This window comes from Cryptococcus neoformans, assembly GCF_000091045.1.
Source record: "Cryptococcus neoformans var. neoformans JEC21 chromosome 5 sequence".
Lineage (NCBI taxonomy): Eukaryota > Fungi > Basidiomycota > Tremellomycetes > Tremellales > Cryptococcaceae > Cryptococcus > Cryptococcus deneoformans.
In genome coordinates, this window is record NC_006687.1 from 715,001 (window position 1) to 740,846 (window position 25,846).

General features: G+C 51.7%; 14 protein-coding genes across 14 annotated transcripts in view; 6 read left to right on the forward strand and 8 right to left on the reverse strand.

The window, feature by feature from the left end:
- CNE02670 (conserved hypothetical protein) overlaps positions 1-967 on the reverse strand; it is a 2,593-nt gene extending 1,626 nt beyond the window's left edge. The window contains exons 1-3 of the mRNA XM_024657223.1: positions 593-967; positions 116-539; positions 1-62 (exon numbers count right to left, since the gene is read on the reverse strand). The exon at positions 1-62 is cut by the window's left edge and continues 131 nt beyond it. Of these exons, the coding sequence (XP_024512905.1) occupies positions 1-62; positions 116-539; positions 593-909 (803 nt within the window). The 5' untranslated portion in view covers positions 910-967. The remainder of the gene's footprint in view (positions 63-115; positions 540-592) is intronic.
- Positions 968-1,072: 105 nt separating this feature from the next.
- CNE02680 (protoplast regeneration and killer toxin resistance gene, putative) lies at positions 1,073-3,390 on the reverse strand. Its single transcript, XM_024657224.1, has 5 exons — positions 2,885-3,390; positions 2,333-2,801; positions 1,941-2,283; positions 1,717-1,890; positions 1,073-1,663 (listed from the first exon to the last, which is right to left on the reverse strand). Exons 1-5 carry the CDS (start codon positions 3,117-3,119, stop codon positions 1,415-1,417), a joined length of 1,470 nt encoding a protein of 489 aa, XP_024512906.1. The 5' UTR covers positions 3,120-3,390; the 3' UTR covers positions 1,073-1,414.
- Positions 3,391-3,553: 163 nt separating this feature from the next.
- On the forward strand, positions 3,554-4,744 carry CNE02690 (ribosomal large subunit assembly and maintenance-related protein, putative). The gene is made up of 3 exons (XM_570976.2): positions 3,554-4,089; positions 4,158-4,269; positions 4,328-4,744. Exons 1-3 carry the CDS (start codon positions 3,620-3,622, stop codon positions 4,670-4,672), a joined length of 927 nt encoding a protein of 308 aa, XP_570976.1. The 5' UTR covers positions 3,554-3,619; the 3' UTR covers positions 4,673-4,744.
- CNE02700 (conserved hypothetical protein) lies at positions 4,677-6,533 on the reverse strand. The gene is made up of 7 exons (XM_570978.1): positions 5,989-6,533; positions 5,901-5,932; positions 5,801-5,843; positions 5,666-5,741; positions 5,365-5,616; positions 5,224-5,315; positions 4,677-5,167 (listed from the first exon to the last, which is right to left on the reverse strand). The coding sequence occupies exons 1-7, from the start codon at positions 6,181-6,183 to the stop codon at positions 4,775-4,777; spliced, it is 1,083 nt and encodes a 360-aa protein (XP_570978.1). The 5' UTR covers positions 6,184-6,533; the 3' UTR covers positions 4,677-4,774.
- A 404-nt stretch (positions 6,534-6,937) lies between these two features.
- CNE02710 (lipase 2, putative) lies at positions 6,938-9,139 on the forward strand. Its single transcript, XM_570979.2, has 3 exons — positions 6,938-7,600; positions 7,659-7,788; positions 7,839-9,139. Exons 1-3 carry the CDS (start codon positions 7,162-7,164, stop codon positions 9,031-9,033), a joined length of 1,764 nt encoding a protein of 587 aa, XP_570979.1. The 5' UTR covers positions 6,938-7,161; the 3' UTR covers positions 9,034-9,139.
- A 185-nt stretch (positions 9,140-9,324) lies between these two features.
- On the forward strand, positions 9,325-10,225 carry CNE02720 (hypothetical protein). The gene is made up of 2 exons (XM_570980.2): positions 9,325-9,691; positions 9,758-10,225. The coding sequence occupies exons 1-2, from the start codon at positions 9,365-9,367 to the stop codon at positions 9,971-9,973; spliced, it is 543 nt and encodes a 180-aa protein (XP_570980.1). The 5' UTR covers positions 9,325-9,364; the 3' UTR covers positions 9,974-10,225.
- CNE02730 (hexose transport-related protein, putative) lies at positions 10,180-12,744 on the reverse strand. Its single transcript, XM_570981.2, has 8 exons — positions 12,454-12,744; positions 12,221-12,401; positions 12,056-12,147; positions 11,772-11,995; positions 11,307-11,717; positions 10,921-11,242; positions 10,661-10,856; positions 10,180-10,590 (listed from the first exon to the last, which is right to left on the reverse strand). The coding sequence occupies exons 1-8, from the start codon at positions 12,611-12,613 to the stop codon at positions 10,404-10,406; spliced, it is 1,773 nt and encodes a 590-aa protein (XP_570981.1). The 5' UTR covers positions 12,614-12,744; the 3' UTR covers positions 10,180-10,403.
- Positions 12,745-13,452: 708 nt separating this feature from the next.
- CNE02740 (conserved hypothetical protein) lies at positions 13,453-15,631 on the forward strand. Its single transcript, XM_570983.2, has 5 exons — positions 13,453-13,836; positions 13,899-14,487; positions 14,556-14,636; positions 14,716-14,873; positions 14,996-15,631. The coding sequence occupies exons 1-5, from the start codon at positions 13,477-13,479 to the stop codon at positions 15,521-15,523; spliced, it is 1,716 nt and encodes a 571-aa protein (XP_570983.1). The 5' UTR covers positions 13,453-13,476; the 3' UTR covers positions 15,524-15,631.
- CNE02750 (autophagy-related protein, putative) lies at positions 15,580-17,378 on the reverse strand. Its single transcript, XM_571138.2, has 7 exons — positions 17,290-17,378; positions 17,143-17,242; positions 16,966-17,087; positions 16,729-16,888; positions 15,972-16,677; positions 15,803-15,904; positions 15,580-15,737 (listed from the first exon to the last, which is right to left on the reverse strand). The coding sequence occupies exons 1-7, from the start codon at positions 17,323-17,325 to the stop codon at positions 15,692-15,694; spliced, it is 1,272 nt and encodes a 423-aa protein (XP_571138.1). The 5' UTR covers positions 17,326-17,378; the 3' UTR covers positions 15,580-15,691.
- A 98-nt stretch (positions 17,379-17,476) lies between these two features.
- CNE02760 (hypothetical protein) lies at positions 17,477-18,999 on the reverse strand (the record flags this gene model as incomplete). The annotated part of the gene is made up of 7 exons (XM_570985.1): positions 18,893-18,999; positions 18,436-18,836; positions 18,251-18,375; positions 18,085-18,200; positions 17,958-18,033; positions 17,784-17,916; positions 17,477-17,728 (listed from the first exon to the last, which is right to left on the reverse strand). The coding sequence occupies exons 1-7, from the start codon at positions 18,972-18,974 to the stop codon at positions 17,477-17,479; spliced, it is 1,185 nt and encodes a 394-aa protein (XP_570985.1). The 5' UTR covers positions 18,975-18,999.
- An 81-nt stretch (positions 19,000-19,080) lies between these two features.
- On the forward strand, positions 19,081-20,734 carry CNE02770 (conserved hypothetical protein). Its single transcript, XM_024657225.1, has 10 exons — positions 19,081-19,149; positions 19,199-19,287; positions 19,344-19,390; positions 19,439-19,528; positions 19,596-19,678; positions 19,730-19,778; positions 19,839-20,068; positions 20,136-20,286; positions 20,361-20,601; positions 20,671-20,734. The coding sequence occupies exons 1-10, from the start codon at positions 19,140-19,142 to the stop codon at positions 20,686-20,688; spliced, it is 1,008 nt and encodes a 335-aa protein (XP_024512910.1). The 5' UTR covers positions 19,081-19,139; the 3' UTR covers positions 20,689-20,734.
- Positions 20,735-20,759: 25 nt separating this feature from the next.
- On the reverse strand, positions 20,760-22,929 carry CNE02780 (conserved hypothetical protein). Its single transcript, XM_024657226.1, has 10 exons — positions 22,687-22,929; positions 22,339-22,625; positions 22,223-22,278; positions 22,045-22,156; positions 21,874-21,962; positions 21,777-21,818; positions 21,573-21,721; positions 21,380-21,516; positions 21,280-21,301; positions 20,760-21,221 (listed from the first exon to the last, which is right to left on the reverse strand). Exons 1-10 carry the CDS (start codon positions 22,793-22,795, stop codon positions 20,761-20,763), a joined length of 1,464 nt encoding a protein of 487 aa, XP_024512989.1. The 5' UTR covers positions 22,796-22,929; the 3' UTR covers position 20,760.
- Positions 22,930-22,993: 64 nt separating this feature from the next.
- On the reverse strand, positions 22,994-24,332 carry CNE02790 (conserved hypothetical protein). The gene is made up of 3 exons (XM_571212.2): positions 24,095-24,332; positions 23,630-24,044; positions 22,994-23,574 (listed from the first exon to the last, which is right to left on the reverse strand). Exons 1-3 carry the CDS (start codon positions 24,202-24,204, stop codon positions 23,035-23,037), a joined length of 1,065 nt encoding a protein of 354 aa, XP_571212.2. The 5' UTR covers positions 24,205-24,332; the 3' UTR covers positions 22,994-23,034.
- Positions 24,333-24,617: 285 nt separating this feature from the next.
- On the forward strand, positions 24,618-25,794 carry CNE02800 (conserved hypothetical protein). Its single transcript, XM_024657227.1, has 6 exons — positions 24,618-24,715; positions 24,779-24,817; positions 24,880-25,138; positions 25,189-25,316; positions 25,365-25,503; positions 25,557-25,794. Exons 1-6 carry the CDS (start codon positions 24,685-24,687, stop codon positions 25,648-25,650), a joined length of 690 nt encoding a protein of 229 aa, XP_024512911.1. The 5' UTR covers positions 24,618-24,684; the 3' UTR covers positions 25,651-25,794.
- The last annotated feature ends 52 nt before the right edge of the window (positions 25,795-25,846 follow it).

Sequence of the window (25,846 nt, forward strand, 5' to 3'; positions counted from 1 at the left end):
TCCGTAGCAGGAACCATGAGAGGATCAGAAATGATCTCGGGATCATCCCAGTTGTCCAATGCCTAAGCGCAGGTAAGCCAAAGTAGAATGTAACGTAAGACAAGGACAAACTTGCCTTGCAGAGATCTACTAGCCAATTCAACATGGCAAGCATGTTGGGCCATGACTGCGGCGCACCCGGAGCTGTCAATGCCGTTTTACTGACACTATCCATACCGGGGTATTTGAGATCCTTCAAGATGGACAGCGTGTCATCCTCAAACTTTTTCCCCCACGCTGCTCCTGGGTCGACCAGGTCATTGACCAGGAATTTGAATATTGACTGAAACTCCTTGGCAGTGGGAGACGTGAGCGTCTTGGCGGTTAATGGAAGTGGATATCTGACGGATATCAGATACTCGTTGACGTTGCGCATACAGTTTGATTGGAAGACTTTGTCGCGCAGAGGCCGAGGGTCTTTATACGCGGTTGAATATACTCCAGGTGCCATCGATGTTCGCCCTTGGCTATTCGAGGTAAATACCGAACTTCTACGAACACTGTATATCTAATGAGCCCCCATCGTTACTAAAGCGACCGAATTGACACTCACCTTCCAGGGATTCCCCGGTTCATCTGCGGCGTTCTTCCATATATCCCTCCATCTCCTCTGCTTGCACTCATCAGCTGATCCCTATCACCCATTTTCCCAGGCACTGTTGATTTCCTTGAGCCCATCATGCCGTGTGATGCATTTTCTTGAGAGTTTGAAACGCCCAAGATTGAGGTGCGTGATTGTATTTGAGACGGAGCGAGGGATTGACGGGCAGGACCGAGACGACTGGCTTTCTTGATTGCTGAAGAAGGAACCGATGGTTGCGGTTGGGAAGAACCCCCATTAGAGACGAGGGTCTGCCGGCGAAAGTCCATATAGACTATTGCTTGATCAAGTTGGTAAAATAATTGAGAGATGAGAAATATATGTTGTTGTGATGATTTGTTTGGGGCCAGTCGCGTTGTTTTTTCCTCGCGACCGCGTCGATAAACAATCAAATAGTTACGTAATAAACGTCGACGACGAAGAATACATAAATAATTAACTGGGACGAAGAACCAAGGTCGTCGTCAAAGTGTAGAGAATCAATTGTCCAAGATGCAAAGCCTAATCTCTAACAATCCACTTTTTGAATAGATTTACTAAAATAATCTTATCGTCTAATCGTCATTGGAGAACAGAGAAATCCAAATACGGGTATATATATGTAAGTATCACAATAACCCCACACTGCTCTACAGTCTGAAGTCGCAAAGTTTCGTGTCTATCGTGCGGGTTTTCAAAGAACTTTTTTGCTACACTGACCCTCGCCTCTGAGGGTTTCCAGCCACCCAATACCCACTTCAACAAACAAAGAGCCCTCCAGTGCTCGCGCCAAATTTACATGATCAAACACCCGTCCTTCCCATCCTTTCCACTTGCACCACTGCCGCTGCCGGACCTTTGCGCAAGGTCTGCGGCTCCCAATCTCTTTTCTTCCTTCAAAGCCTCCATTTCTAATCTCCTATCTAGTGCTGAACTCCTGGATCCAGTAGCCAATCTCTTTGCAGCACGTTTATCACCTCCCTCAGCTGCTTTTTTGTACCATGTAAGTGCGGCTTGAGGGTTGGCTTCTATTCCTATACCAGTCTGATTGGTAACGATGAGCAGTAGTCATGCAAGATAAAAGAAGGAATACGAACCTCGGTAAAGTATCCAACGGCATACTGCGCCTTGGCCAATCCTAGCTCGGCCGCTTTCTTAGCCCAGAGGTAGGCTTCTGTATCTGATTGTGGGAGGACACCGGGCGAACCGACGAGGTACCATGCTGTGAGGGCGAAACAGGCATCTTTGTGATTTTGCTGGGCAGAAATGTTCTATAGACATCATGAGGAACATATTAATATCTCGTAACAGAAGAACTCACATAGTAGTGGATAGACAAGGCAGGATCGACAGGGCATCCCATCTTGCCGTATTCGTAACACTCTCCCAGCTTGAAAGCGCTCGGAGCATATCCCAGCTCTGCGCTTTGAGCGAGAAGCTCAGCAGCATAATCATTGTCTACGAAAACAACATTTTCAATACCTCTTTCATGCAAAAGGGCGAGTTCATGAAGGGCGTGAGGGAATTCTTCAGTGGCGTGTTCCGCGGATCGCTTGAGCCATTTGACACCTTCCTTTGGGCGACGGGGGAATCCAAGAGCGCCATTGAGTTCAGCAGTGCCAAGTCGGTACATTGCCCCAGGGTGGAGACCGACTGCGGCTTTCCTGCTAGCTCGTCAGCTCGACACCTATGGACTACTGCAGAAAGGCGCACTTGTAAAAGGAAACGGCCTTTGCACTATCCCTCCTACACCCCCATCCATGCTCACAACATGTTCCAGCTCTGTAGCAAGCATCCGGATGGCCGTGTTTGGCAGCAAGAATAAAGAGGGGGAATGCCCTGTCAAAGTCTTGCTTGCCTCTCGCTGTACCAATCCCATTGGCATAACAGTCGGCCAAAAAGTACTGGGCGTCTGGGAAACCCCTATCGGCTAATCGTTTAAGTAACGATGTAGCCTCCTTGATAATCTCTTCTCGTTTTTCCATTTGTTTTATGACCGCAGGCGAAGGGTTGGTGTCATTTTCCTGCTCAGGAGGAATCATCGCTTTGGCCGCATCGATCATGAACGCAGAGAACTCGAATATGAGTTCGGGATCGTTCGTCTTTTTGGCATTTTCGCGGTACAGTTCAATAGTGCGGTCATGAGAGAGAAGGTTGGCCTGATTGCCCGGTCGTAGGTGGGCTAAGGTTCATCACACTTTCAATCAGTAATGGCTTCTCCGACCTTGGTGGCTTTCGCAGCTATCACTCCGTTGGCAGACTTACACTGATCTAATAAAGGAGCAGGTTGGCTGACGACACGGCTTCCTCTATCTCCAGGATACATGCCACTGACACTGGTATCAAGCGGGCTCTGACAGTCGTCGTAGACGCTCATGGCATTTGGGCCTGGAGTTGGGGCCGAGTTGATGTTGGGGTTGAGAGACGGGGTGGGCATAGGCATGGGCATAGGCATGGGCATCTGAGACTGTTGATATATCTGGGCGTTGGTGGCTGCCATTGTTGCTAAGACTCGGGATAAGAGTTGTTGTTAACGGGATGCGAAATGTGATACAAATTCCAGGGTCAAGGAGGGTGTTGGTCGTGTTACCGTATTACGTACGTCCGCGAGGGATGGCTAGGTGTCTGTGCGGAGGCGGCGACTTGTGAAAGCGTGTCGCCGAGGAAGATAGTAGTACAGCGGGTGGCGAGGGCAGAGGAGCGCAAGGAGGTCCCAGGTATGATATGTATAAAGCCAAGAGAGGAAAAACGAGGGCCCCATACAAGTGACCGGCCCCATCAAGAGCGTGCAATCCCAGAACATACAGTTTGCCGCCCAAAATAAGACTCCCTCAAGCTTTCCTGCCGGCTATTTTGGGGCCGAAACAGCCAAGCCCAAAACCCACGGAACCAATCGCACGTGTCGCCTTTTCGTCGAGATTTCCTCCGTTTCTCGAAACCTTTACACCTTTTTCCTTTGGCCCTCATCTACCCAACGCCACACCACACACCTCTCCCGCCATGCGCTCCTTGCTCCGTGCTTTACAACAACCCTTCTCACGAACCCTCGCCACCGTCGCCGAGGCCTCTTCTTCCACCGCCCCCGCCCCTGCTCCTGCTGCACCCGGCAAATGGACACCCCAAACTCTCCGAACAGGTCTCATCGCCCGTAAACGTGGCATGACCGCTTTGTGGGACGCCGATGGCCGCAGATGGCCAGTGACAGTCCTCCAGGTCGACGCCAACCAAGTCGTCAGACATAGTCCTCCCCCTCCCACATCACCTTACCACACTCTCCAAATCGGTGCGAGTCCTAGGCGTGAAAAGACGACAACAAAGCAGCAGCTTGGACATTTTAAAAAGGCGGGCGTGGAGCCAAAGTACAGATTGAAGGAGTTCCAGGTCAGCGAAGATGCTGTGGTGCCCGTGGGGACAGAACTGAGTGCAGGACACTTTGTCCCTGGACAATTTGTTGATGTGCAGGGTGTGACGTACGTTTTCTTGGCTCCCTTTTTCTTTGTGATCCAGCTCAAAGGTCTTTTGACTGATATTCCTGCAGGATCGGAAAGGGTTTCCAGGGTGTTATGAAGAGGCATGGTTTCAGGGGTCTGAAAGCTTCTCACGGTACTTCCGTCAAGCACCGATCACCTGGTTCCATTGGTCAAAACCAGGTTTGTCATTTCGTGTTTCCAAATAGTTTTGTATATGGAATTTAACCCCCCTTGATAGGATCCCGGACGAGTTATCCCTGGTAAAAAGATGCCCGGACATATGGGAAATGTCACTCGTACCACCCAAAACCTCCTTATCCACCGTGTTGACCACGTCCTCAACCTTCTTTATGTCCGAGGCTGTGTCCCCGGCTCCGACGACTCTTTCCTCTATGTTAAGGACAGTAAAAAGCTTGTCAAGAGCAAGGCTCAATTGGCGTTGAAGAAGGGTAAGCCTGAAGAAGAGTGGCTGCCCAAGGGTGTCGTGTCTTTGCCTACACCCGCTGGAACAGTAGAGAGGGTCAAGGAGGAGGGATGGCCAGAGGTTGTCGAGTGGAAGGGTGATGGTTGGGCGGAGAAGTAGAGTACTGGAATACACAGATGCATTCTTGACTTGTCATACATGATATATGTCCATGCAAGATACACATTGTTGCAAGGAAACAGAAGAAAAAAAAATGTGGCTCTACAAGAAAACTCTACCAACACCCATGCCAACGCCAAGCATGACACCCAAACCCAAAGTGATACCCTTCGCGATGCCTTCTATACTCGTTACAGAGCCGCTCAACGACTGGGTAGACACAACAGCAGCGGTTCCGCTACTGGTAGCCGACGCTGTACCAGCAGTGACGGTGTTTGTCGGAGCTGAGACTCCGTTCAGAGACGCAGCGACGTTGAACGGCGAGTTGCCGTTAGAGTCGTAAAAGTCGAGAAGGATGTGATTGGGGTTTCGGCCCCAAAGCTGTCGACAGTTATTAACGTGGTAACCAATGGAGCCAGTTCCAGTCTCGGCGTTGGTCTCGTTGAGTTTGTCCTTGTTTGGAACAAACACTTGGATGGAGCTGAAAGAATAAGTCTAGCGATGCCATATCAGTGTGAGTTTACATGACAAGTTTTGTTATCTCGACTCACGCTGTCAAGGAAGTGGTTGATGAGGAATGGTTGAGAGCTGGTGTCACCGCTGGAGCGGTTAACAGCACATCCAAATTCCTGAGTCGTAACACCTAAATACTGTTAGCTACTGTGTTTACTCTGCTAGCGATTGTCGCTTACCGTACGCATCTTCCCACATGGCAGCGAATTCATCGAGCAAGTACGGCACGCTGCTGGTGTCGGCCTCATAATCCATAAACGCAACCACAGTCGTGCCAGCGTCAATCATATCGGACAAAGATGGCCAGTCGGAGAGTTGAGTAGGTTGACTGGCAGGGGTATAAACCTTGCTGGACAAGCCGGCAGACTCAAAGACAGGCGAAAAAGAGGTGGGAGGGAGGTTGTCGCTGTTAACAATGACAATCGTGATCACTAGTACTCCATTAGCTTGGTCCACGGCTTGTCGGGGAGACGAGCTTACCATCATTTGGATTGTCGTTGACCCATGAGGCAACGGTGGAGAGGTAGTCGGACATCAAGCCGCCATCAAGCAATGACTAAAGGTAGGTGTCAATATGACTTCTTGGCTACAGGTTTGGCGGTTTTCAACACTTACACAAGAAGAATGGCACAAGTGAATGCCATCAGACGCATTATGTCTATCATAATATTAGGTTATGTCCAAAAATGATGAAAACACTATGGATATGGCTCACGCTTGGATCTGTAATGTCCTGATACCATCATTCTACTCTACATTAGACACGCTCACGACTCAAAAAGCGGCATGCAGTCGGGACTCACCAGTTGCGACGTGACATCCTTATCTTGGTCATCTGCCACGCTGCTGCCCACGGCATACGAGTCGTGCGCCCCGATGAATGTGACATTAGAGTAGAGCCGAGAGCAGAGCTCAGAGTGGCCGTTACAAGTTGTCGCGGCAAAGACGGCGGGGAGGGCGAAGAGCGAGGCGAGGGAGAGAATGAGGTGAGGAAGCATTTGCTGCTGGGGTGTATGGAATGAGCACGGTAAAAGTGTTGAAGAGGATAAGTGAATGGCGTCAAGCCAAGTGCTAGACACAGGTAACGAGCGAAATGCAAGCTGTGCGGGTGACGTTTGCTAGCGGACTGCGAAAGAACGGTGGCTGTGGGTCCAAGCGTCGGGGTGCTGCTGAGGGCTGTGGCCGATGGGCTGTTATGGAGACGCTCCTTTGATGCAGTGATCTACGGGAGGAAACGTTGCGGCGGACGAGAAGACAGGTGAAGAGGCGGAGTTGCGACATGGCGGAGGAATTGTGGGCGTTTCATGGGACGAGTTAAGGGGCGAGGACCAAAACAAGGAAATAATCCAAGACGCGTGAAGCGACGAGCCCTGAGACGCGTGAAGCGACGAAAAAAGCACTGTGCCAAGCAGCTCAGAGGGCGCTGCATACAATGGGGTGCACAACGATGGGTTGCATAAGCTATGGAGTGCTTGCCTTGCATCTTTCGTCTCCGTATTCAGACCTCACCGTCCATCCTTGTGCGCCCTTTGCTGTGTCCTAGGCAGCCATTGCTTGTTTCCCACAGCCACTCCCGCTCTCTTCCCGCCCGCCGGGTCAAAAATAAACCTGTGTTGCCCATAATAATTAGCTTTTTTCTCAAGCGAGGGTCGCGGCTTTCCGACGGAATCTAATCCACGCGAGAACCACGCTGCCGTTCCGCGAACACGTCATAACAGCCGGCCGATAGTCCCCCATCTGTCAAATGTTGATCTTCGTTTCTTCAGCCAATCCCCGATCTCCAGCCACTCCAGCAACATACAGCAGCTGTTGGTGCTATATTCTCACTCTGCCACTCTCTTCTGTATCACTCCACACCCAGCCCATATACACCCAGCCTAGAGCATAGAAATACACATACCAACCCGCTTGGGCTGCATATCACTCCGCCTCCCACTCCCGATACCACTCTTCTCTCTCCGCAACCCATCTTTGAGATGGGCACAACCCTTTCGCCCTTCAGATATATCCAGCTAGTACGCTACGCCGTCAATCGCTGGATAGATATCATCCCCGCCGTCAAGGGAAAGGGCAAAGCACACCTCGACAACCTCCACGCACGTGCTGGAGACTACTTGCTCAAGTCTGAAACTGCGTCCAATGCACCACCACCTCCCGCGAATGCTGGCCAAGCGGAAGCTGGCCCTTCGCGATTGGCGGGGGTTAATGAAAACCGGCCGCATCAGCACAGGCACTATGAGAATCAGCAGAAAGAGCATCATCAACACTACAGACATCCGCCCCGATATCCCAAACTCGCACCGGATCCCAAATGGCCTCCCGGTCCAAAGGAGATTTACAACCTGATGAATGACGAGAGGCTTTTTGTGCCGGGATCCATAAAGCCCCCAAGGGAGGTTGTCGTCCTGTGTCATGGTGAGTTTTTTTTTTTTTTTTTGATAGCCATACAGAGCCAAAGCTGACAATGAAACAGGTCTCTATGGATTTTCGACGGCAACACCGATACCGCTGTTTCCTTCTCTCAAATTACATTACTGGGCAAGCGTCCTGGAAGTCTTGAGAGATAAGATGGGCGTCAAGGTTGTGGTAGTTGGTGTCAAAGGGTAAGTCTTCCTCTATGGCAGCGAGAAACAGGGTTGACACTATTTCAAAGAACCGGCTCGATTAAAGAACGTGCAGAGCAAATGCACGAGTTTCTGAAGAAGACCCTTCCTCGCGGTACAGGTGTAAACTTTGTGGCGCATTCCATGGGCGGTCTTGACTGTCGACATCTGATATCCACTATCAAACCCACGTCTTATACCCCCTTATCGCTCACCACCATCGGCACGCCCCATCGCGGGTCTCCTTTCATGGACTGGTGTGCTGCCAATATTGGCGTTGGATCTGCTGCTGCTGTAGCTGCTTCACTTACTGCCGAAAAACTCAAAGCTCTTCCCTATTCTCTCAAATCTCCACTTCTCGCTCGCCCGCCGCCCACACAAACCAAGCCAGATACCATCACATCAATCGCCGCCGGACTTACCTCGTACCTCTTGTCCATTTTCGACTCCCCTGCCTACTCCAACCTGACAACCGCATACCTTCGTGATCACTTTAACCCGGCCACACCAGACGACCCTTTTGTCAAATACACATCGGTAGCCGGACGAATTTCCAAGATGTCTGTCTTACATCCATTATGGTTCCCCAAGCTGGTGCTCGATGCAGCTGCCGAGAATGGTTACGCTGAAGACACTTCCAACATGGTCTATGGGCCAGAGGGGAAGCCGAGGTATGAGGGTAACGATGGTCTGGTGAGCGTATCCAGCGCTAAATGGGGTGAATACATTGGCGCTGTAGATGAGTGTCATCACTGGGACCTTCGGGGAGAGGGCGGCCTATTCCCCAGTAACGTGTCGTCCATCTCCCTTGGTGATGATAACAAGAAGGGAGAAGATAAGCATGGTGGGGGATGGGAATTGGACAAGGAGAGTGCCCCGGGTGCAGGTGGAGTCCATGAGCACCTTGGCCTGGCCGCGAAGGAGAGGGACATGGTGGAGTTGAAAAAGAAGGGCAAGGATTCTGGAGCAGAGGCTTCTCCTAAATCGTCAGAATCCTCAATCGTCACTCCATCTAGTTGGGATATCGCCCAAGTCGGACAAGTTGTCGACTGGGTCACGGATTTTCTTCCTGGAGGCAAGACAACGGAAGCCGGCAAAAGGCAGCTGGAGGAAGCCAGGATGGAGAAGGAGGGCCAAGTAGAATTGGAAAAGGAAAAGGAGAGAGAGAAGAAGAGGAAGGACAAGTTTGACTTGGAGCGGTTCTATGGCGGTTTAATGATAAAGTTGAGGGATGATGGGTTCTGATTGAGGGTTTTTTGTTTGTTTGTGTTGCATTCATCAATTAGATAGTATTATCATCATTTAAACAGATTATTAGCATTTTGACTTGTAACAGTATGTATGACTTCAACGTCAGAGGAAAGTGGCTTTCTTTGAGCCGTATGAGGTGCATTTCGTGGAGAGAGTTGAAAGCTGCCCAAAAAGTCACTCGAACGAATGGACGGAATGTACGACGGGAATTGTCAACAACAGCAATTACGTAACACACTTTCATGTTGCACAAAGAAGACAAGAGCGACGTCGGAGATGTCAAAAGTCGTCATAACGAATCAGCCTAGTGTAGCACTCAACAAAAATGTCTTCCAACGTATCATCTTCCCCTTCTGCCGAGACTTCGTCTCTTCGCGCCCGCAGATCTACCACTCTTGATCCTCAGACACCAACTTCCTCTCTCCATTCTGTCCCGTCTCCCAACTCCACTGTCGTTGGAACAAGCACCAGTCCCTCTGAGGGCGTCGAGCTTAGCCTGCCACCTAAATCCGTCACCACAAATGGCGAGCCGTCTTCTACTGCAAGCACCAATGTGTACTTCCCAGGAGGGTTACCGTTGCCCGCGGTCAAGGGAGTGATTAGTGGAATTGATTCACCTAGGCATGGAAGAGGATCTCCCTCAATTGGAAACGTAAATCCTTTTCTCCGATTGATCCGCGATGCACCAAAAATTGCCAGGCTAACTACTCGGAAATAGAGACGGGATATCCCCGGCTCACCAGTAACGCCTACCACATCCACCACAGTGCGGGCTGAGCCTGCACAACAAAGACCGACTGGCGAAGTTGTCGTTCAGCAGGAAGAGTACAGGCCAAGAGTCGTCTTCAGGAGTGACCCTACGGTAAAGAGCTGCCTGTTGGGATTGAAGATGGAAAAGAAGGATGAGATTGCGAAATTATTTGGGGTTATTTAGAGGTGTTTCACATCGGAGAACGTTGTTGTGTAGGATATTAACGACTTGGATCTTTCACTTTCTTTTATCAAATTATAATCAATAGATTAGAAGGGTGAGATCCCAGAATTGAACTGAGATATCTTCTGCCACAAAGAAGCGCTCTACCATCTTTCGGCGTTTGGCTCGTAGATGAGATGTTTTTCAATTATTGACAAAAGCAATGCCTGACGATACATAGACAAACATTTATTTCAACCATGTATAGTATGATGACAACCATAGACCGGTATTCCAACACGGTCCTTTCAGATTCTTTTGATTCCCCAATTCCAAGTGATAAAAAAATATAATACCAATAAACAACCTTCCAACACCTTTTCCACACCTTTACTTTGTAATACAAAAGCAAGGACGGGAAGCAACCCTGCCCAAGGAAGCAATCCCGCAATCAAACAGTCTCCACCCATTCCTGCTGAGTATCCTTGTCGTTGATCTTTTCAGCACTCGCCGTGCCAGATAATGGTCCAGCAACGGGAGAGTTCAGGATGACTGCTTGAATATCCGACTTGGCGAGGTTGTCTTCATGAGCCGTGTTGGAGTGGAAGATTTGGTCCATCTGCTCGAGCGTTTTACCCCTGTCGAGAATCATCAGCATCCAACTTATTTCACGAGGGCACGGGGTTATTATTCGTTCACACAACTTACATGGGCTCAGGGCAGAAGAACCAGACGTAGAGACCGGAAAGGAATGTGAAGGCGCCAAAGAAAAGGAAGGTGCCGTACTTGATGTTCTGAAGCATGGGTGGGGTGATGAGACCAATAATAAAGTTGCCCAACCAGTTGGCGCAAGTCGTGATGGCGACACCCTTGGCTCGGCGACTTGAAGTGTGAACCTCGGCAGCTACGATGCTGTTATTAGACTCTGGTCTCTCGCATGTTGTTTGGAAACCCCCAAAAGAACTTACGCATGGCCCAAGGTACGGGAGCCCAACCAACACCGTAGGTGAAGATGTAGATGAAGATAAATGCAACGGCCACCCATGCCTCCTTGCTGTATCGAACCCAATCGTGACTGAACTTGGCCATGACGACCGCCACAATGACGTGACAGATGGTGTTGGCGGTAGATCCAAAGAGAAGAAGCGGCCTTCGTCCTACTCTGTCAATAACGAAAAAGGCGAGCACACAGGCGACCAATTGAATGATGTTGAGGACACCGCTCATGTCAAGCTGCATCTCGTAGTCGAGGCCAAGTTGCTCAAAGAGAGTAGGAGAGTAGTAGATGAGCTGATGTACTGGTGGTCAGAAACCAATGTCCAATCTTCTCATGTGTTCCATAATGAAAACTTACAGCGTTGATACCAGAAAATTGCTGGAACATCATCAAAATGGGACCAATGATAGTTCGCCTGATGAGCTTGGGCTTAAACATGTCGACCCAAGAAGCAATCTCAAGTTTGAGCTCGGACATAAAGTCCTTGCCTTGAAGGGAAGGGTGGGCCTTGACAATAACTTCTCGGTTTTGAATAGCCTCGGCTCTGATGGTGATCCACTCGGCCTGCAGACGAGGGTCGGTAACGGGGAATCCTCGGAGGCGCATGAGAGCGTGCAGAGAATCTTCATCTCTGCCTACCTGAGCAAGCCATCGCGGAGAATAAGGAAGTTTCCAAAGACCGATTGTCAAGAGGATACAGGGGGCTACCTGCACGAGGAAAGGAAGTCGGAAACTCCAGTCGCCAGGGATGTATCGGGAGCCATAAGTCTATTCAAAAGATGAATAAGAAATGGTTCTGTATGGTAAGTAGACAATACTCACAATGTAGAACATGATGACGATACCGCTGACAATGGTGGCAGCCTCCATGGCGAGCAATGAGCCTCGAATGTTTGGTGGTGAAATTTCGCTGATATACATTGGGGCCACAGCAGAGAGAAGGCCAACACCAAGACCACCGACGAATCGGCCAATGACTAGCTGGGCAAAGGAGTAGGATGTAGTCTGGAGAATAGCACCAATAACAAACCACACTGAACCGAGAGCTTTTTTTTTCCAGCTAGTGTCAGCCAGTGTCACTCGTCTACAAGAGTTTGGCAACTAACCGATGGCCTTTTTACGAGAATACCTGTCTGCGACAAAACCAGCTTGAAGGGCTCCGATAAAAGCACCCAGTTCCAGAAGGGCGGTCATGATACTGCGAGTCAAGACAATCAGTTGTCAACTCTTTTTCAAGGGTAAGAATTAGCTCCGACGCGGCGAACACTTACCCTTTGTTGAAGGCAGCAGAAGAGCTGACATTGGCATCGACATCGGGAAACTGGCCCAGGAATTGGCTCATGGTAAGGACAATGGAAAGAATACCCTGGTCGAAACCGAATAGCAGACCGCCCATACATGTGGAGAAGGCTGCAATCAAGACGAGCCCACTGCTGAATATATCCTTGAGACCTGCACAAGGTATGAGTACAAGACAGGTCATGAAAAAATATAGAATACTGACCATTTCCGCCGATTGCATCAGCCAATGCCTGACTGTCCGCCACATAACGAGCAGTATCAGGATGGAGTTCAACACCTAGGTCCTCTAGACTTGGGACGTCGTCCCTATCTGGGGCATGTCTTGGCTTTTTTGGCGCGTCACTGTTTTTCTTGAAGAACATGTTATATAGGTGTCGTGAGAGTGGGTAATGGTGTTGAGAGTAATAGGTAGTACATGGGGAAAGGGAAGCTCATTCAACCTTATAGTATTTATAGAAGAAATTCGTTTTTCGTTAAAGCCGATCATCCCAATTAGAGTTAAGGAAAACTTGTGCCGAATGATAATCAAGCAGTACAGTGTGAGTATCGTAATGGTACCTGGAAAAAAGGAAGTCCCAGGGCCATGCCATTATGTGGCTCAGGGTCCTTGAGTCCCCAGTGTGGGGAAGGGGGAGTCCCACGGAGATTGTTGACCAGAGGAGCGGCAATTGCATTCTGGCTTTGCGGTAACGAGGCATGGAACGGGTTAATGGGTGACGAAGACCCATGGGGCTCGAGACCGGAGTTTAGGTCCGTATGATCGTTAAGTCCGATCCTGCGTATCTTGGAACAAGAAGGCGTCGCACGTCGCGAGCGAGGTGGAATGGTACCGGGCTGCCGAGTCGTCAGTGTATCAGGTGACCTTTCACTTTCCCGCTGATCAAAATGCTGGTGGACGTTGGCCGCTGACTAGGGATGCATATTCGGAATTCGGGCCGCATTATGGCCAACAGCAGGGAGGAAAGTGTGATTAGATTATTAGATACGTACTTGCAGTCGTGCGTACGTAATATACGCTGGTTTGGCAAGCCGGTGGGCAGGGAAGGTGCGGAGGCTGCGTGGTGTCCGGATCTCTAGGTGGAGGTGGAGGGCGATGGCGTGATTTTTTGATTTGTGATGTATTCGTTTTCGCTATTCGGATTCTCACCCGTCATAGTGTACTGTATGCATTTGTTTCATTTTCCTGTGACTCTGTGACTCTGCTGCTCCCCCCCACTCCCCCGCCATGCCACGCCCGCCCCTCCCGCGCAACCTCAACCTCCCCCGCTGGAACCCCCCAAAGCCCCATCTCGCAAAGTACCACCCTCCACCGCCGCACCCCACCACAGCCCACGCCCACTTCCTCCCGCCCACATCTCCGCAGCTCCCACCAAGGAGGAAACCAGCGTTCAATCCGGGTGGATTTGGCCTCCAGAGTCAGCCGGCCCCGGCACCGGCTCCCACTTCGGCCTGGGGGAAGGGAAAGGAGCGCGAAATGCAGGTCGACGAAATCCAGAAAAAAGATGACGAACTTAGACGCGAAGAAGAGCGGATAGAGGGAAAGTCCCCAAAGGAAGGACGAGAAGAAGCCGAGGCGTGCTATGTGGTACGTCCCTCCGTGTGTGCCCGATGTGGATGGCCTCCACGCTCATCCATGTGCTCCGCCAGCCACCGCCAGCCACTCTCCACTACGTCGCCTCCCACTCTCTGCCGCTTCTCTATTCGCCCTCACCTCTTCCTCCGTTCACGATCGCCTACGAAACATGGGGTACTCTCAACGCTGACGCCTCAAACGCCATTCTCATCCATACAGGATTATCTGCCTCTTCCCATGTCGCTTCTCGAGGAAATGACGTCTCCCCGTCCACTTCTTCCAAGCCGGGATGGTGGGAGGACTTTGTCGGGCCGGGCAAGAGTATCGATACCGACAAGTTTTTCGTCATTTGCACCAATGTCCTTGGTGGCTGTTTTGGCAGTACGGGCCCGAGCTCTCCCTACCCGCCCGGCGATGGCCAGACACGGTGGGCGACTCGGTTCCCGCTGCTCAGCGTACACGACATGACTCGTGCCCAGATCTCGCTGATGGATTACTTGGGCATCAACAAACTCTATGCGAGTGTGGGGAGCAGTATGGGCGGTATGCAGAGTTTGAGTTTGGCTTACTTGGCTCCGGAGAGGGTCGGCAGGATTGTTAGTATTTCTGCATGTGGAAGAAGTGGTCTGAACGGTGTGGGTATGAGGTATGCCCAGAGGAGCGGTATGTGTTTTCATAGCCCAAAAGTGAAAAAAGAGCACTGGAGTGTTGGTACTGACCATACTGGATAGTTCTGATGGCGGATCCCAATTGGAACAGAGGATTCTACTATGACGGCGTCCCCCCTCACAACGGCATGAAACTAGCGCGACGTAAGTATAACGTCTTCAGGGGAAGGGGGGATCGGGGAGTTTTTTTTTGGGTAAATCACTGACATATCGACATTTACAGAGATTGCAACAATCACCTACCGATCAGGTCCAGAGTGGGAGCAAAGGTTTGGCCGTCAGATGATTTCTGAGCAGGATGCTCAATTGGATGCACAAGGAAACCCTGGCGTGCCCAGGTTGAGTCCCGATTTCTTGATCGAGACCTACCTCGACCATCAGGTGAGTTTTCGATGGTCCCCAAAGACGCCCCATCTCTCCGGCGGTTTTTTTTTTTTTTTTTTTTTTTTTTTCATTCGTTCGATCAATCAAACTAACTAACCATTTAATGTGTGTGATTGTAGGGGGAACGTTTCTGTCTTACCTATGACGCCAATTCTCTCATCTACATCTCCAAAGCTATGGACCTATTTGACATGACAGGTCCAGCCCTCACCTCTCTCGCCAAACGATTCAACGACGCCTACCCCGACCAGCCTCCGTTTCCGTACCCCGACGACCCGGTTTCCATCTCTTGCTGTGCGCCCCGCGGTGCCGCCGAAGCTCATGACCATAATACGCCAGAAGAACAGGAAAAGTTGGAAAAGGAAACGAAGAAAAAGCTCGCAAGATTTATCCCTACTTCCAAATCCCCGCACCTTGCCGACCTGGCACAGGGTTTGCAGAGGCTGAAAGATATTCCCACTTTGGTGCTTGGTGTTCAAAGTGATGTCTTGTTCCCCGTGGAGCAACAGAGAGAGCTGTCGGATGCTCTCAAGCTGACTGGGAATTCCAGAGTGACATACTACGAGCTCGGCGGTGTTTGGGGTCACGATACGTTTCTCTTGGACGTGCAGAATGTGGGTGGAGCGATCAGGGGTTTCTTGCATTAGACATAAAAATTGCAAAAGAAAAAACCTTACGACAGTTGTAATGTATGATCTAAAAAAAGAGTATTACATCCAGTAACGAATAGAACAAATGCATATAACCTTGTACAAACAAAAATCACACTTTATCAGGCTTTATCGTATTAAGAACCAGTTTATCTTGAATGGGTATTAAATCCCATTGGATCCATTTCCGAAATCTTCACTGCCCAATAACCTATGTAAACCAAGAAAGTCAGCGATTCCCATATGGCAATGACGGGTAATGAGTATACAACTGACGCAAACTCTTTCATCAACGAACACTCGCCGCCGTTCTCCAGATCGATATTGTATGCCTGGAACAACCCTTCAGAGCTAATGACCATGACTTGGGGCACCGTCCTGCGATTTTAAGTTTTAGAAGTTGGATACTGGGACTGTGACCCGGGAAAAGGCGTAATCTACTCACGCGCTCATAGCAACGACCGTCCTTCCGTGATTCCCTCTGAGCTTTATGAATGCGAAATCGCGCTGAGGTTCCCACATTTCCGATACACTCTTTGGCAAGTAGCCGCCGACTCCACCGACGAACGACTTGCCCAGATGATACGACCGCCGCCTGAGGGATGACGCTGCAGAGTGCGAGTCTAGCTTGCCAGCTGCCAGCGGTGGTGATGAAGCCAAAGGCGTTTCAGAGGGTGTCGGACTGCGAGCTTCTTCTGTCGAGGCGTCATCCGCATCTTTACCACCTTTACGAGAACTGGCGAGTCGGTAAATGTGTATTGTGCTAGTGTCGGAAGAAACTGCGAGCAACGTGCTCATGAGGTTAAAGTTTATACTAAAGATCCTTGCGCTGGAAGAGCCCCTTCTGAACTGCCACAGCTTCTTGGCGTCTGGCACGCTGAATACCCGGACCACGGTCCCCTTGTCGGAAGCTGTTGCAAGCATAGTGCCCGTAGAGTTGAGAGCGAGAGCGGCGATGGGAGTCTTGTGCGCTTGAATGACATTGAGAGCGGTGAGAGAGATGGTGTCAAAGAGGAGAACGTCACCGGTCGTGGGAGCTGGTGGTGGCGCAGGGATAGCTGAAGACGAAAGAGGAGTTGAGGACGCCGATGGCACAGGGGATGGGTAGGCGAGGTAAGAGCGCTCAGAAGAGGACGAGAGAGCGCATACAGCTGCGACGAATTCGAATTAGGCTGCGGGCAAAGAACGTGGTCCAAGCTTACCATTAGGGTTCGGTCCGGTCTCGATGGTGTGCAGCAGCTTCATGGTTGAGATGTCGTAAATGTAAATCTCATTCTCGAGTACCACAATCAGCCGCTTTCTGTTCATCTTGACGGCCAAGACGGATGTCGGGAAGATTAGTTCACAGATGGTTGATTGGCGCTATCGGAAGGGGTCCGGGATCCAACCACCCAGCCCAGTCAGTCGAGCCGACGGGTGCGCAGATGTCGAGCACGTACCTTGGTGTTGACGATCTGAAGCTTCCTAGGGCTATTAGATGGCTGGTTCTCGGCCGCGCCGACGAGGGCGACGAGGGATGTGCAGAAGAGCATCTCGACGATGCCTGTTGCGCCTTGATCATCTAGTGCACCCATCAGCTTGACCGTTTCCTGCGCCGCGACTAACAGAGGACGTACTGTTGGAGTGGACTTTCCCGAATGGATCGCAGTTGAGGATGGTGTAGCCCTTCTTGTGTCCTACGGCGATGCAGGAGTAGTCCTGGTTGAAGTTGCAGCTCTGGAGAGGGAGAGTCAGCGGGGCTGGGGGGACGCGGGGAGACTGACGAGCAAGTCTGGATGGCGCTTGGCGAGGCGGGACATGGCGGGGGGAGGGGAGTCTGTTGGAATCAGATCGACGTTCAAGTGACGCTGCGAGATAACGGCAAGTGAACAACACGGGCGGGCGGCACCCGCCGCCGGCTGTGACGCAATAATCCCGTACAAAAAGTCGCCATGCATACACTCTACGATATCACCACCCCTTCCCCTTCTCCCCACGCCAGCCAATCTGCCGCGCGTCCCTCTCCCCTCCCTCTCCCGGCGCGTGCACCGTGGGCGCCTGCGGCATGTTCGCCGGCAGTTGCGGCATGAACTGCCCGTGCGGAGGCCAGAAAGCAGGCGCAGCCGGCGCAGACGTGTCATGCTGAGACGCCCTCGCTCGAAGGTTGAATAGCGCAGAGTTGGTGAGGATTACAAGGAATGTAAGAGTGACTAGTGTAAAGCTCTGCATAGCGGGGTTAGCCACGCCATACACCCGGACACCTGAGCTCTACGCCTACCATAGTTTTCCAGCTGATCGGTTCTACAAAACTGTTGATCACACCCGCAAACGTTTCGGCAATGATGTTGATTCTTCCAACAACGGTAGGATCCCGGTTCATGCAAGCTTCCCAGGCTCTACATGGAGCGTCCCTGTCCGATCGTCAGACGAGGCTGGGGCGAGATGGGCTTACATATGGGGTATTCTGTTTGAGCTACACATATTTGTCAAGTACATGTTGGTACACTCGGCAATCTCCTGCAGTATTTCTGGCAGTGGGAGTGAGCGTATGTCTGCTACCCATTACACACGTCACTCACCGACAGAATACTCGTTCATCTTATCCTTGACATCCCTCCTTACAGTCAGGACGAACAGGATTGCCAGGTAGATGCAGAAGAGAACAATGGATGTGTTTACAAAGAACTGGAGGTAGCTGGAGGACAGAGTGAGCAGATAATCCCACTCTACAGCCCGAAAACTTACCCCAACAGGAGGGCCGGTATTTCAGAGTGCCTGAGAGAAGGGGCTGCCATATGCACACTGTAGTGGTGTTCGGATTTTGTGAATGCCGGCGTGGCCGAATCGCTATGTCGCACTGCCCCTCGATCCTACACGGGGTTCAGCCCCATGGATCTATTACAAACCAAGAGGAAAAAGCCACCACCTACTTCGTTGTCTGAACGCACCTGCTCCTTCTTTGACTGCTGTCGTTTCCGATTCGTCCTCGTCACAGCACCCTTTGCAAACTTTCTAGGCTTCTTCTCCTCTGTTGCATTCTCCTTGTCCTCGGCCTCTCCGCCCCTTTCAGTTTCGTCAACTGAACCCGCTGCCTCTGAAGACGGACCCCGTCTCGCTGGGCTGTCCATATCCACCTCCTGGGTTACCAAGGAGGTGGCCGGTGTTCGTGCGCCTTGGGAATACCACTGGGAGGGGTCATAGGCCGGGGCTTTTTTGGGAGTGTTGAGGGCTGCGAGAAGGAGGGGTGCAGAATTGAGTGAGCTGTTGAACTGTGCGAATCCCTGGGTGGGCTGTGGGTGGAAAGGTTGGTGTTCGAGCTCGGTGTGCAGGCCTAAAGGCGGAGGTCAGCAGTGGGAGACTGGGATATTTTTGCTGGACGGAGCGTACGTTTTCTGGCTGGGCCGTCGTTGTGCTTGTATACGAATGCGTCGAGCCTGTCTGTGTTGTATACCGGGGGGTCAATGTCCATAGGCGCAGACCTGTCTCTAGGTTCCATGTTGAATGGCAGAGTACTAGAAACTGAAAAAAAAAGAATGCAAGAACAACAAACAAACATCCACTTCTTATCGCGCTCACTTTGAATTATTTATTATTTCACTCTTCCTCCTCCTTCTACATCCCACAAAACACCATTATGTCTTCAGGTAAGCGTCTCCACAATAACTCTAAACACCCCGGCTCACACCTAGCCAGACCAAGTACTCCAGCCACCGGTAGATGGCATCTCGTCCGTCGCCTTCTCCCCAGACTCATCGCGTCTCTTGGTCTCTTCATGGGACGGTGTACGTCCATATTCTTTTTCCGTTCTTTCGCTCGCTTACATCACACATCTTATCAGACAATACAACTCCATGATCTATCAGGATCTCCCCAACCGCCCAAGATGTGTGTCCCCGAACGACCAAGCAAGCATCAACTGACAATTTAACATAGCTTCCCCCACCCTGCAGCTGTTTTGACCGCTTGTTTCGGGTCTACACCCAATGTAGGATTCTCTGCTGGATTGGATAAACGGGTTAGAAGGTGAAATCGACTGTTTAACGATATTGGTATGGTTCAGAAAGGAAAAGCTAATTGTCGAGTTTTAAAGATGGGATTTCGACACTGGCCTTGTTCAAGTATTGGGCAAGCACGACGATGCTGTTCAGAGTATCGTTTGGTCTCCCCAACACAGTAAGTTTTCCTCCTAGAATAAAAGCGCACTAGTATTAATCAGCCCTATAGATGTGTTGATCTCTGCTTCTTGGGACTCTACCATCAAAGTCTGGGACCCGTACGTTTTTACCTTTTTTCACTTGCCAATGTTATACAGGCCTTGACCATTCTTAAAAAGTTTGTCCGACACGCCTCTGAAATCCACCCAGCCTCTTCCCGCCCGAGCTTACAATCTCGCCTACGCCCCTTCTGCATCTCGTCTCCTCGTCTCCATGGCGCACCGACACGTCTATGTCTATGACGTCGCAAAGCTTGCCGCCGCGACTGAAAAAATCCCAGCGAGCCAGGAGAGGGAGAGTGCTTTGAAGTTCATGACAAGGAGTGTTGCCACCATGGCTGATGGGAAAGGTATGTTTTGGATCAACTCATCGATCACTTGTTTACAAGAGGCTAAATAATAGTGTGGATGTAATAGGCTGGGCGTCTGGCTCTTTGGAGGGCAGGATTGCGGTGGAGTACATTGATCCTGCCGACCAAGGATCAAAGTACGCCTTCCGAGCCCATCGACAGAATGTGGATGGTACGGATTGCGTTTTCCCTATCAACGCTTTAGCTTACCACCCCATGTGAGTTTGGATTCTCCCCCGCCCTCCCCGACGCATGATCAGCCCAAAACTGACAAGGCGGGAAAAAAAAATAGACACAATACGTTTGCATCCGGCGGTTCTGACGGTTTCATTTCCATTTGGGACCACAATGCCAAGAAAAGAATGAAGCTTTTCCCCAAGTACCCGGCGCCCATCTCTGCGTTGGCGTTTAGTCCCGATGGGACCAAGTTGGCTATCGGGGCAAGTTATGAGCACGACAATGCGGTCACCAAGCCGGAAGAACAGGCGACGGTGATGGTGTTGATCAAGAATACTGTGATGGACGATTGCAAGGTGAGTGGTGGCGTGCCGTGAATCCGAGGTCGAGCTGACTTTTTTGTTTTTTTCTTTTTTTTCACATAGCCCAAGGCCAAGGCGTGAGAGATGATTGATTACATGGGAAACCCTATGCAACTACATACCCTATATAAAAATGATACCACCCTGACCCGTTTACTGACCCCAATCTCCCCAATCGCCACCGCCACCACCCCCACCACCGCCAAACCATCCACTGTCATCACCACCCTGGTTGCCCCATGGATCTTGCATAACATCCTCTTGCTCCCACCCAGCAGACTGTTCGTCATACCCTTCCAAACCTTGTGGGAACTGTTCCCATCCTCCTGCGCTTTCTCCCGGTGGCGGTGGGACAGGATCGTTCGGGCTGCCAGGTTGGGCAGGCTGACGGCCATAGATGAGTTCGTCTTCCGTCATGCCGCCTGTGCCGGCAGCCCCAGCGGCCGCTCCGGCTGCAACACCACCCGCACCCGCGCCTCCATCTGGAGAAGGCTGCACATCGGAAGGACGGCCGCCAGACTGAGCGTCGGCACCCCCGTCTCCTCCGCCCCAGAAGAAGAACGGGAAGCCGAGACCGCCGCTACCTGAATGTCTTGAAAAGTAATCAAAATCAACTACAACGCAAAGCGGTTTTAGCGCTGAATTCTCTCTGTTTGTGTCCCTGGTACATACTTGATACTGCTGTGGCGAGTGTCTTTTTAAAAAAAAAAAAATTTGTTACTGATTATCAGTGACGAGATTCAACTCTGCTCGTGTGAATGCAAAAACTCACCATGGCACGTTGATCCAAAGTCAGCCCGCTGTCAGATGATCGGGGTAGAACCAATGTTTGTCCTTGGACGTTGATATTTGATCCGGGTGCTAAATCGAGTTCGGTGCCGGCAGCGTCAAATCGAATAACATACTGGCCTTTTTTTTTGGTAGTTTTATTAGTTTACCAAACCCCGTTGCTGGAATAAACGTACCAGTGTCGGTAAACAGTTCACGTCCTATCCCCCGAAAGTTTCTATTGATGGAAGCTAACAGACGGTCATCCTTGTCCTTGAGCCAAAAATCCCATGCGAGGAAACCACTGTCGACTTTTGCAAATTGGCGGAATGTCTCGGATTCGCGACTTGAGAGAATGGACGGGTGAGCAAGATGCGACCCAAAAGAAAGAAAAAAAATACCTTTGAAATAAATTATATCGTCGTCGCCAAGGGTGCCATTGTCTATAATTACATCAGTTGCTGCGGTGATCATACGAGATCTCGGGATGATACACACTGTTGAGCTTCGCCTACGAGTCTGCTATCCCGATCTTCGGAAGAGTGGACAAAGATCCGAGAGTTGATGAACGCAAAAGGTCTTTGGATCTACGTGGCCCACAACGCGTGTTGTAAGAATCGCTTGTTGACAACTCGCAGCGAAATTCGCAGAGATGAAAGAGGGACTCACCCATAAGACCGGTTTCCCATGCCTGTCCATGACAATAGACTTAAACGGGCGATGTGTCCGCAGAGCTTGCCTGCTAATTGTCGAGAGGATACCTTGCTCCTGTTCGGCCAAGCTTTTCGATGAGAACAAAGGGTCAGCGCTCCCATGTGATGATCATAATATCTACGCTGCCACTTACAATCCCACAAGCTGGCCGTCCGGTGAATGTATAGCGTATCTGTTCGCTTGTTCAAACTAACCAAGGCGATGAATAAATGGAAATATCATCGGGAAAAAGAAAGAGAACCAACTTACACCCATAAAGACATTCAACATCTCCAGTTGCCTGACAATCACCAGACTCTCATGGCCCAGAATTTCTCTCGCTGCGTGGCTATCCCCAAGTACACCGCTAGGATCGGGAGGAATGTCCACAGGCCCTGAAGCGTGGATGGGTGTTGAGAGGGGATCATAAGGTTCATACGCATGGAACGCCTGGGGGCCAGCTGCAGTCGACTGGTAGTGTTCATCGGTTCCGGTTCCGGTTCTAAAGGGAATCTGACGGATGGGTCTGCGTGTCGGTCTCACATGGCCTCGAGGTACTGTGTACATTTCTAGTTATCAGCCCATCATACGCAATTACAAAACAAGATAATTACTCACGCCGTTCTTGCTGCCGTAAGAGCGGGACGGCGGTAGCTATACTCCGAGCAAGCATGGACCGAGACGTGCCCACATGCAGAGCAGAGGCGGTGATGCTTCTAGGCAGCATCGTGTGGGGATTTTAGTGATTACGAAAAAAGTTGCCAGGGGTTCGGGAAAAGAGTTTGTTGAGGATAATTAGCGATGGACGATGGAAAGAGACGATCTCGTTTCCAAGCAAGAATGACGACACCTGCCCGGCACGGTCTTGGCCGATCAAAAGTGGAGGCTTATGTAATGTAAAAGTCGAAACAACAGCCAAGTGTAGTAGTGCTCTAGTGCATATGCATAACATGACGATGACCCGAATCATGACCTAGCCCTCCTTCTTCTCGCCTCTTCTATTCTCCTCTGCTTTTCAGCTTCCCGTCCCTCGGGCCTCTTGACGGTCTGTGCGTCGCTGACCTCGGGACCAGGTTCCTGGATCCTCTCGACAAACGCTCCCTGCTGCTGCTTCCTCTGCACGCTCGCATGCTTTGCCTTTTGCTCGGCGTGCGCCCTGTTGGCAGAATCTTCAGAAGCCTGCTTGACAGATTTTTGAAAGTATTCTTTCGCGGCGTTAAAGGTGTCCATGTAGGAAGGACTTTTGAGGGGCTCTGCTCCCGGTTCGAGCGCCTGGGCTTTGGTGACGGGTAAACCGAGGTATCGCTTGACGATCGGTTGGCGGAGGATGATGGATTGTAAAAGGGTGAAGCCGGTGGAAAAGGTCCAGTAGAAGAGGAGGGCGGAAGGAAAGTACATGATGAGGGGGAATGAGAGAAAGGTGGTCAGCTGGATAAAGTTGCGCATGTGGGCGGTGGTCATCGGGCTACCAGCCTTGGCGGCGGTGGGCACGCCGTCGGCACCAAACTGTACAGGATCGGTCAGTAAAAAAAAAAGAGTTGCAAACGCTGACCGCTCTCACCTTGAAGACCAAGTTGGTAAAGAGCAACGACGTGGCTGGAAGGATGTAGTACGGGTCGGCAGCGGTCAGGTCGGTGACCCAGCCGAGACCGCCTTCCTTCAGCTGGGGCAGGGGAAGGTTAGCGAGGCCGCGGACGATGCTGAAAAAGGTCAAGAAGATGGGCATCTGGACGAGAGGAAGCAGCAGGGGCCTGAGCGGGTTGACGTTGTGCTCCTTCATGAGGTCGCGCAGACGCTGGCTGATGAGCGTCTGCATGTGGGTGTCCTTGTTGGCGCTCGCGACCTTGGCCTCGGCCATCAGTTCCTGGATCTGCGGGTTGACGGCGGCGAGGCGGACGCTGTGCTTCTGGGTGTTGACGACGAGCCGGGTGAGACAGAGGCGGATGAGGACGGTGGTGCCTGCGATGGCGGCCCACCTGTGTGCCCGACGGTCAGCAGGCGTGGGTCAGAATGCACGTGCACCTACCAGGGAAGGCCGAGCTCGGTGTGGAGCGCGACGAGGCCGTCTGTGAACCAGCCGGTGACGCTGAGGATGCCGTGGTCGTAGCCGATGAGCTTGAGGTCTGAGAGTTTCATGGCGGCATGGACCGCTTCCTCCGAGTTGAGGACGTCCTGCACGCTCTTCCCGGAGTGGAGGATGAGGTCTTCGAGGGTGGGGGCGCCGGCATCTGCGGGGGGCTGCGGCAGGAGGTCGGCGGGTGCGGGCGGGAGGGGGGTGGACGTGGCCGCTGCTGCTGGTTCTGGCTGCTGGAGGGGGAGGGGGGGCGTTACCGGCTGCTGGCTGTGTCTCCAGGGAGTGGCGGAGAAGCTGCGCGCGAGGCGGCGGGGGGGGAGGGGGGCGGCGGCGGGGCGGCGGGCGGCGGTGCGGAGGGCGCGCTGTATGGCGGAGCGGGCGAGCATGGCGTGTCGGGTGCCAGAGTGCGAGGGCGGCAGAAAATAAAACTAGCACACCCCCCGCCACACTCGGCGATATCGCACAATGCCGCGTTGCAATACCGCATCTCCTTATTGGCCCGTGCGTGTATTGTTGCTGTTCATTACTTACTGCTCGCCACCATGTCGCCCTTCCTTCCAGCACTCAGATCAGGTAAGCACCGCCGCCCACCCCGCCGCCACCGCTCACCCCGCCGCCACCGCTCACCCCCACCAGCCGCCAGGCCCGCCGCGTTCAGACCCGCACTCGCACTCGGTACGCACCCCTGCACGCCTATTCTGACTCGCATCTAACCCGCATCTAACCCGCATCTGCAGCCCGTCCGCTCTCAAGCACCGCCGTCGCCCCCAGGCCCCACACACCCACCTCCGCCATCAACTCGTACGACCACTCGCCCTCCACCACTCTGCCAGACACCACCATCGCCCAGCAAAAGAGCAACCAGTTGAGTCTCGAGACACCTAGAAACGGCGCCGAGTATGTCCTTTCAACGCTCGACAAGATTGTCAACTGGGGTCGCCAAGGGTCCATGTGGCCCATGACCTTTGGTCTCGCCTGCTGCGCCGTCGAAATGATGTATGTGCAATCGCTTGTTTCTGAATGGCCAGTTGCTCATTTGGCCACAGGCACATGGCTGCCGCCCGATATGATCAAGATCGACTCGGTGTCGTCTTCCGAGCGTCCCCCCGACAGAGTGATGTTATGATTGTAGCAGGTACTTTAACAAACAAGATGGCGCCTGCGTTGAGAAAAGGTCGGTCTGAAAAAAAAAAAACGGCCAATCAAACTGACACGGCCGCAGTGTACGACCAAATGCCCGAACCCCGATGGGTCATTTCTATGGGTTCATGCGCCAATGGCGGTGGCTACTACCACTACTCGTACTCGGTCGTGCGAGGCTGTGACCGAATCGTGCCTGTCGACATCTATGTCCCCGGATGGTAGGTTTTCATTCGCCACTTTACCCTTGTTCCCCTGCTTATTTTTTGCATAGTCCTCCCACCGCCGAGGCCCTTCTCTACGGAATGCTCCAATTAATGCGAAAGATGAGGCGTAACAGGCAGAGTGTGCGATGGTACCGAAGGTAGATGAAGTTTTTGGTGGCGAATGGAGAGTCGGGCGTGTAGGATTTATGAGAGTTCCGGGTCTCTTGTGAGGGGCATAGAGATGAGCTGTAGCTGGACGCTCGTTGTGTTTTATTTCATCCATGCATAGGATCATGACAATTATGGGCTTGTTGCTGCATCTTGTTTTCAGTGAATCCGTACGACGACGCGACGCAAG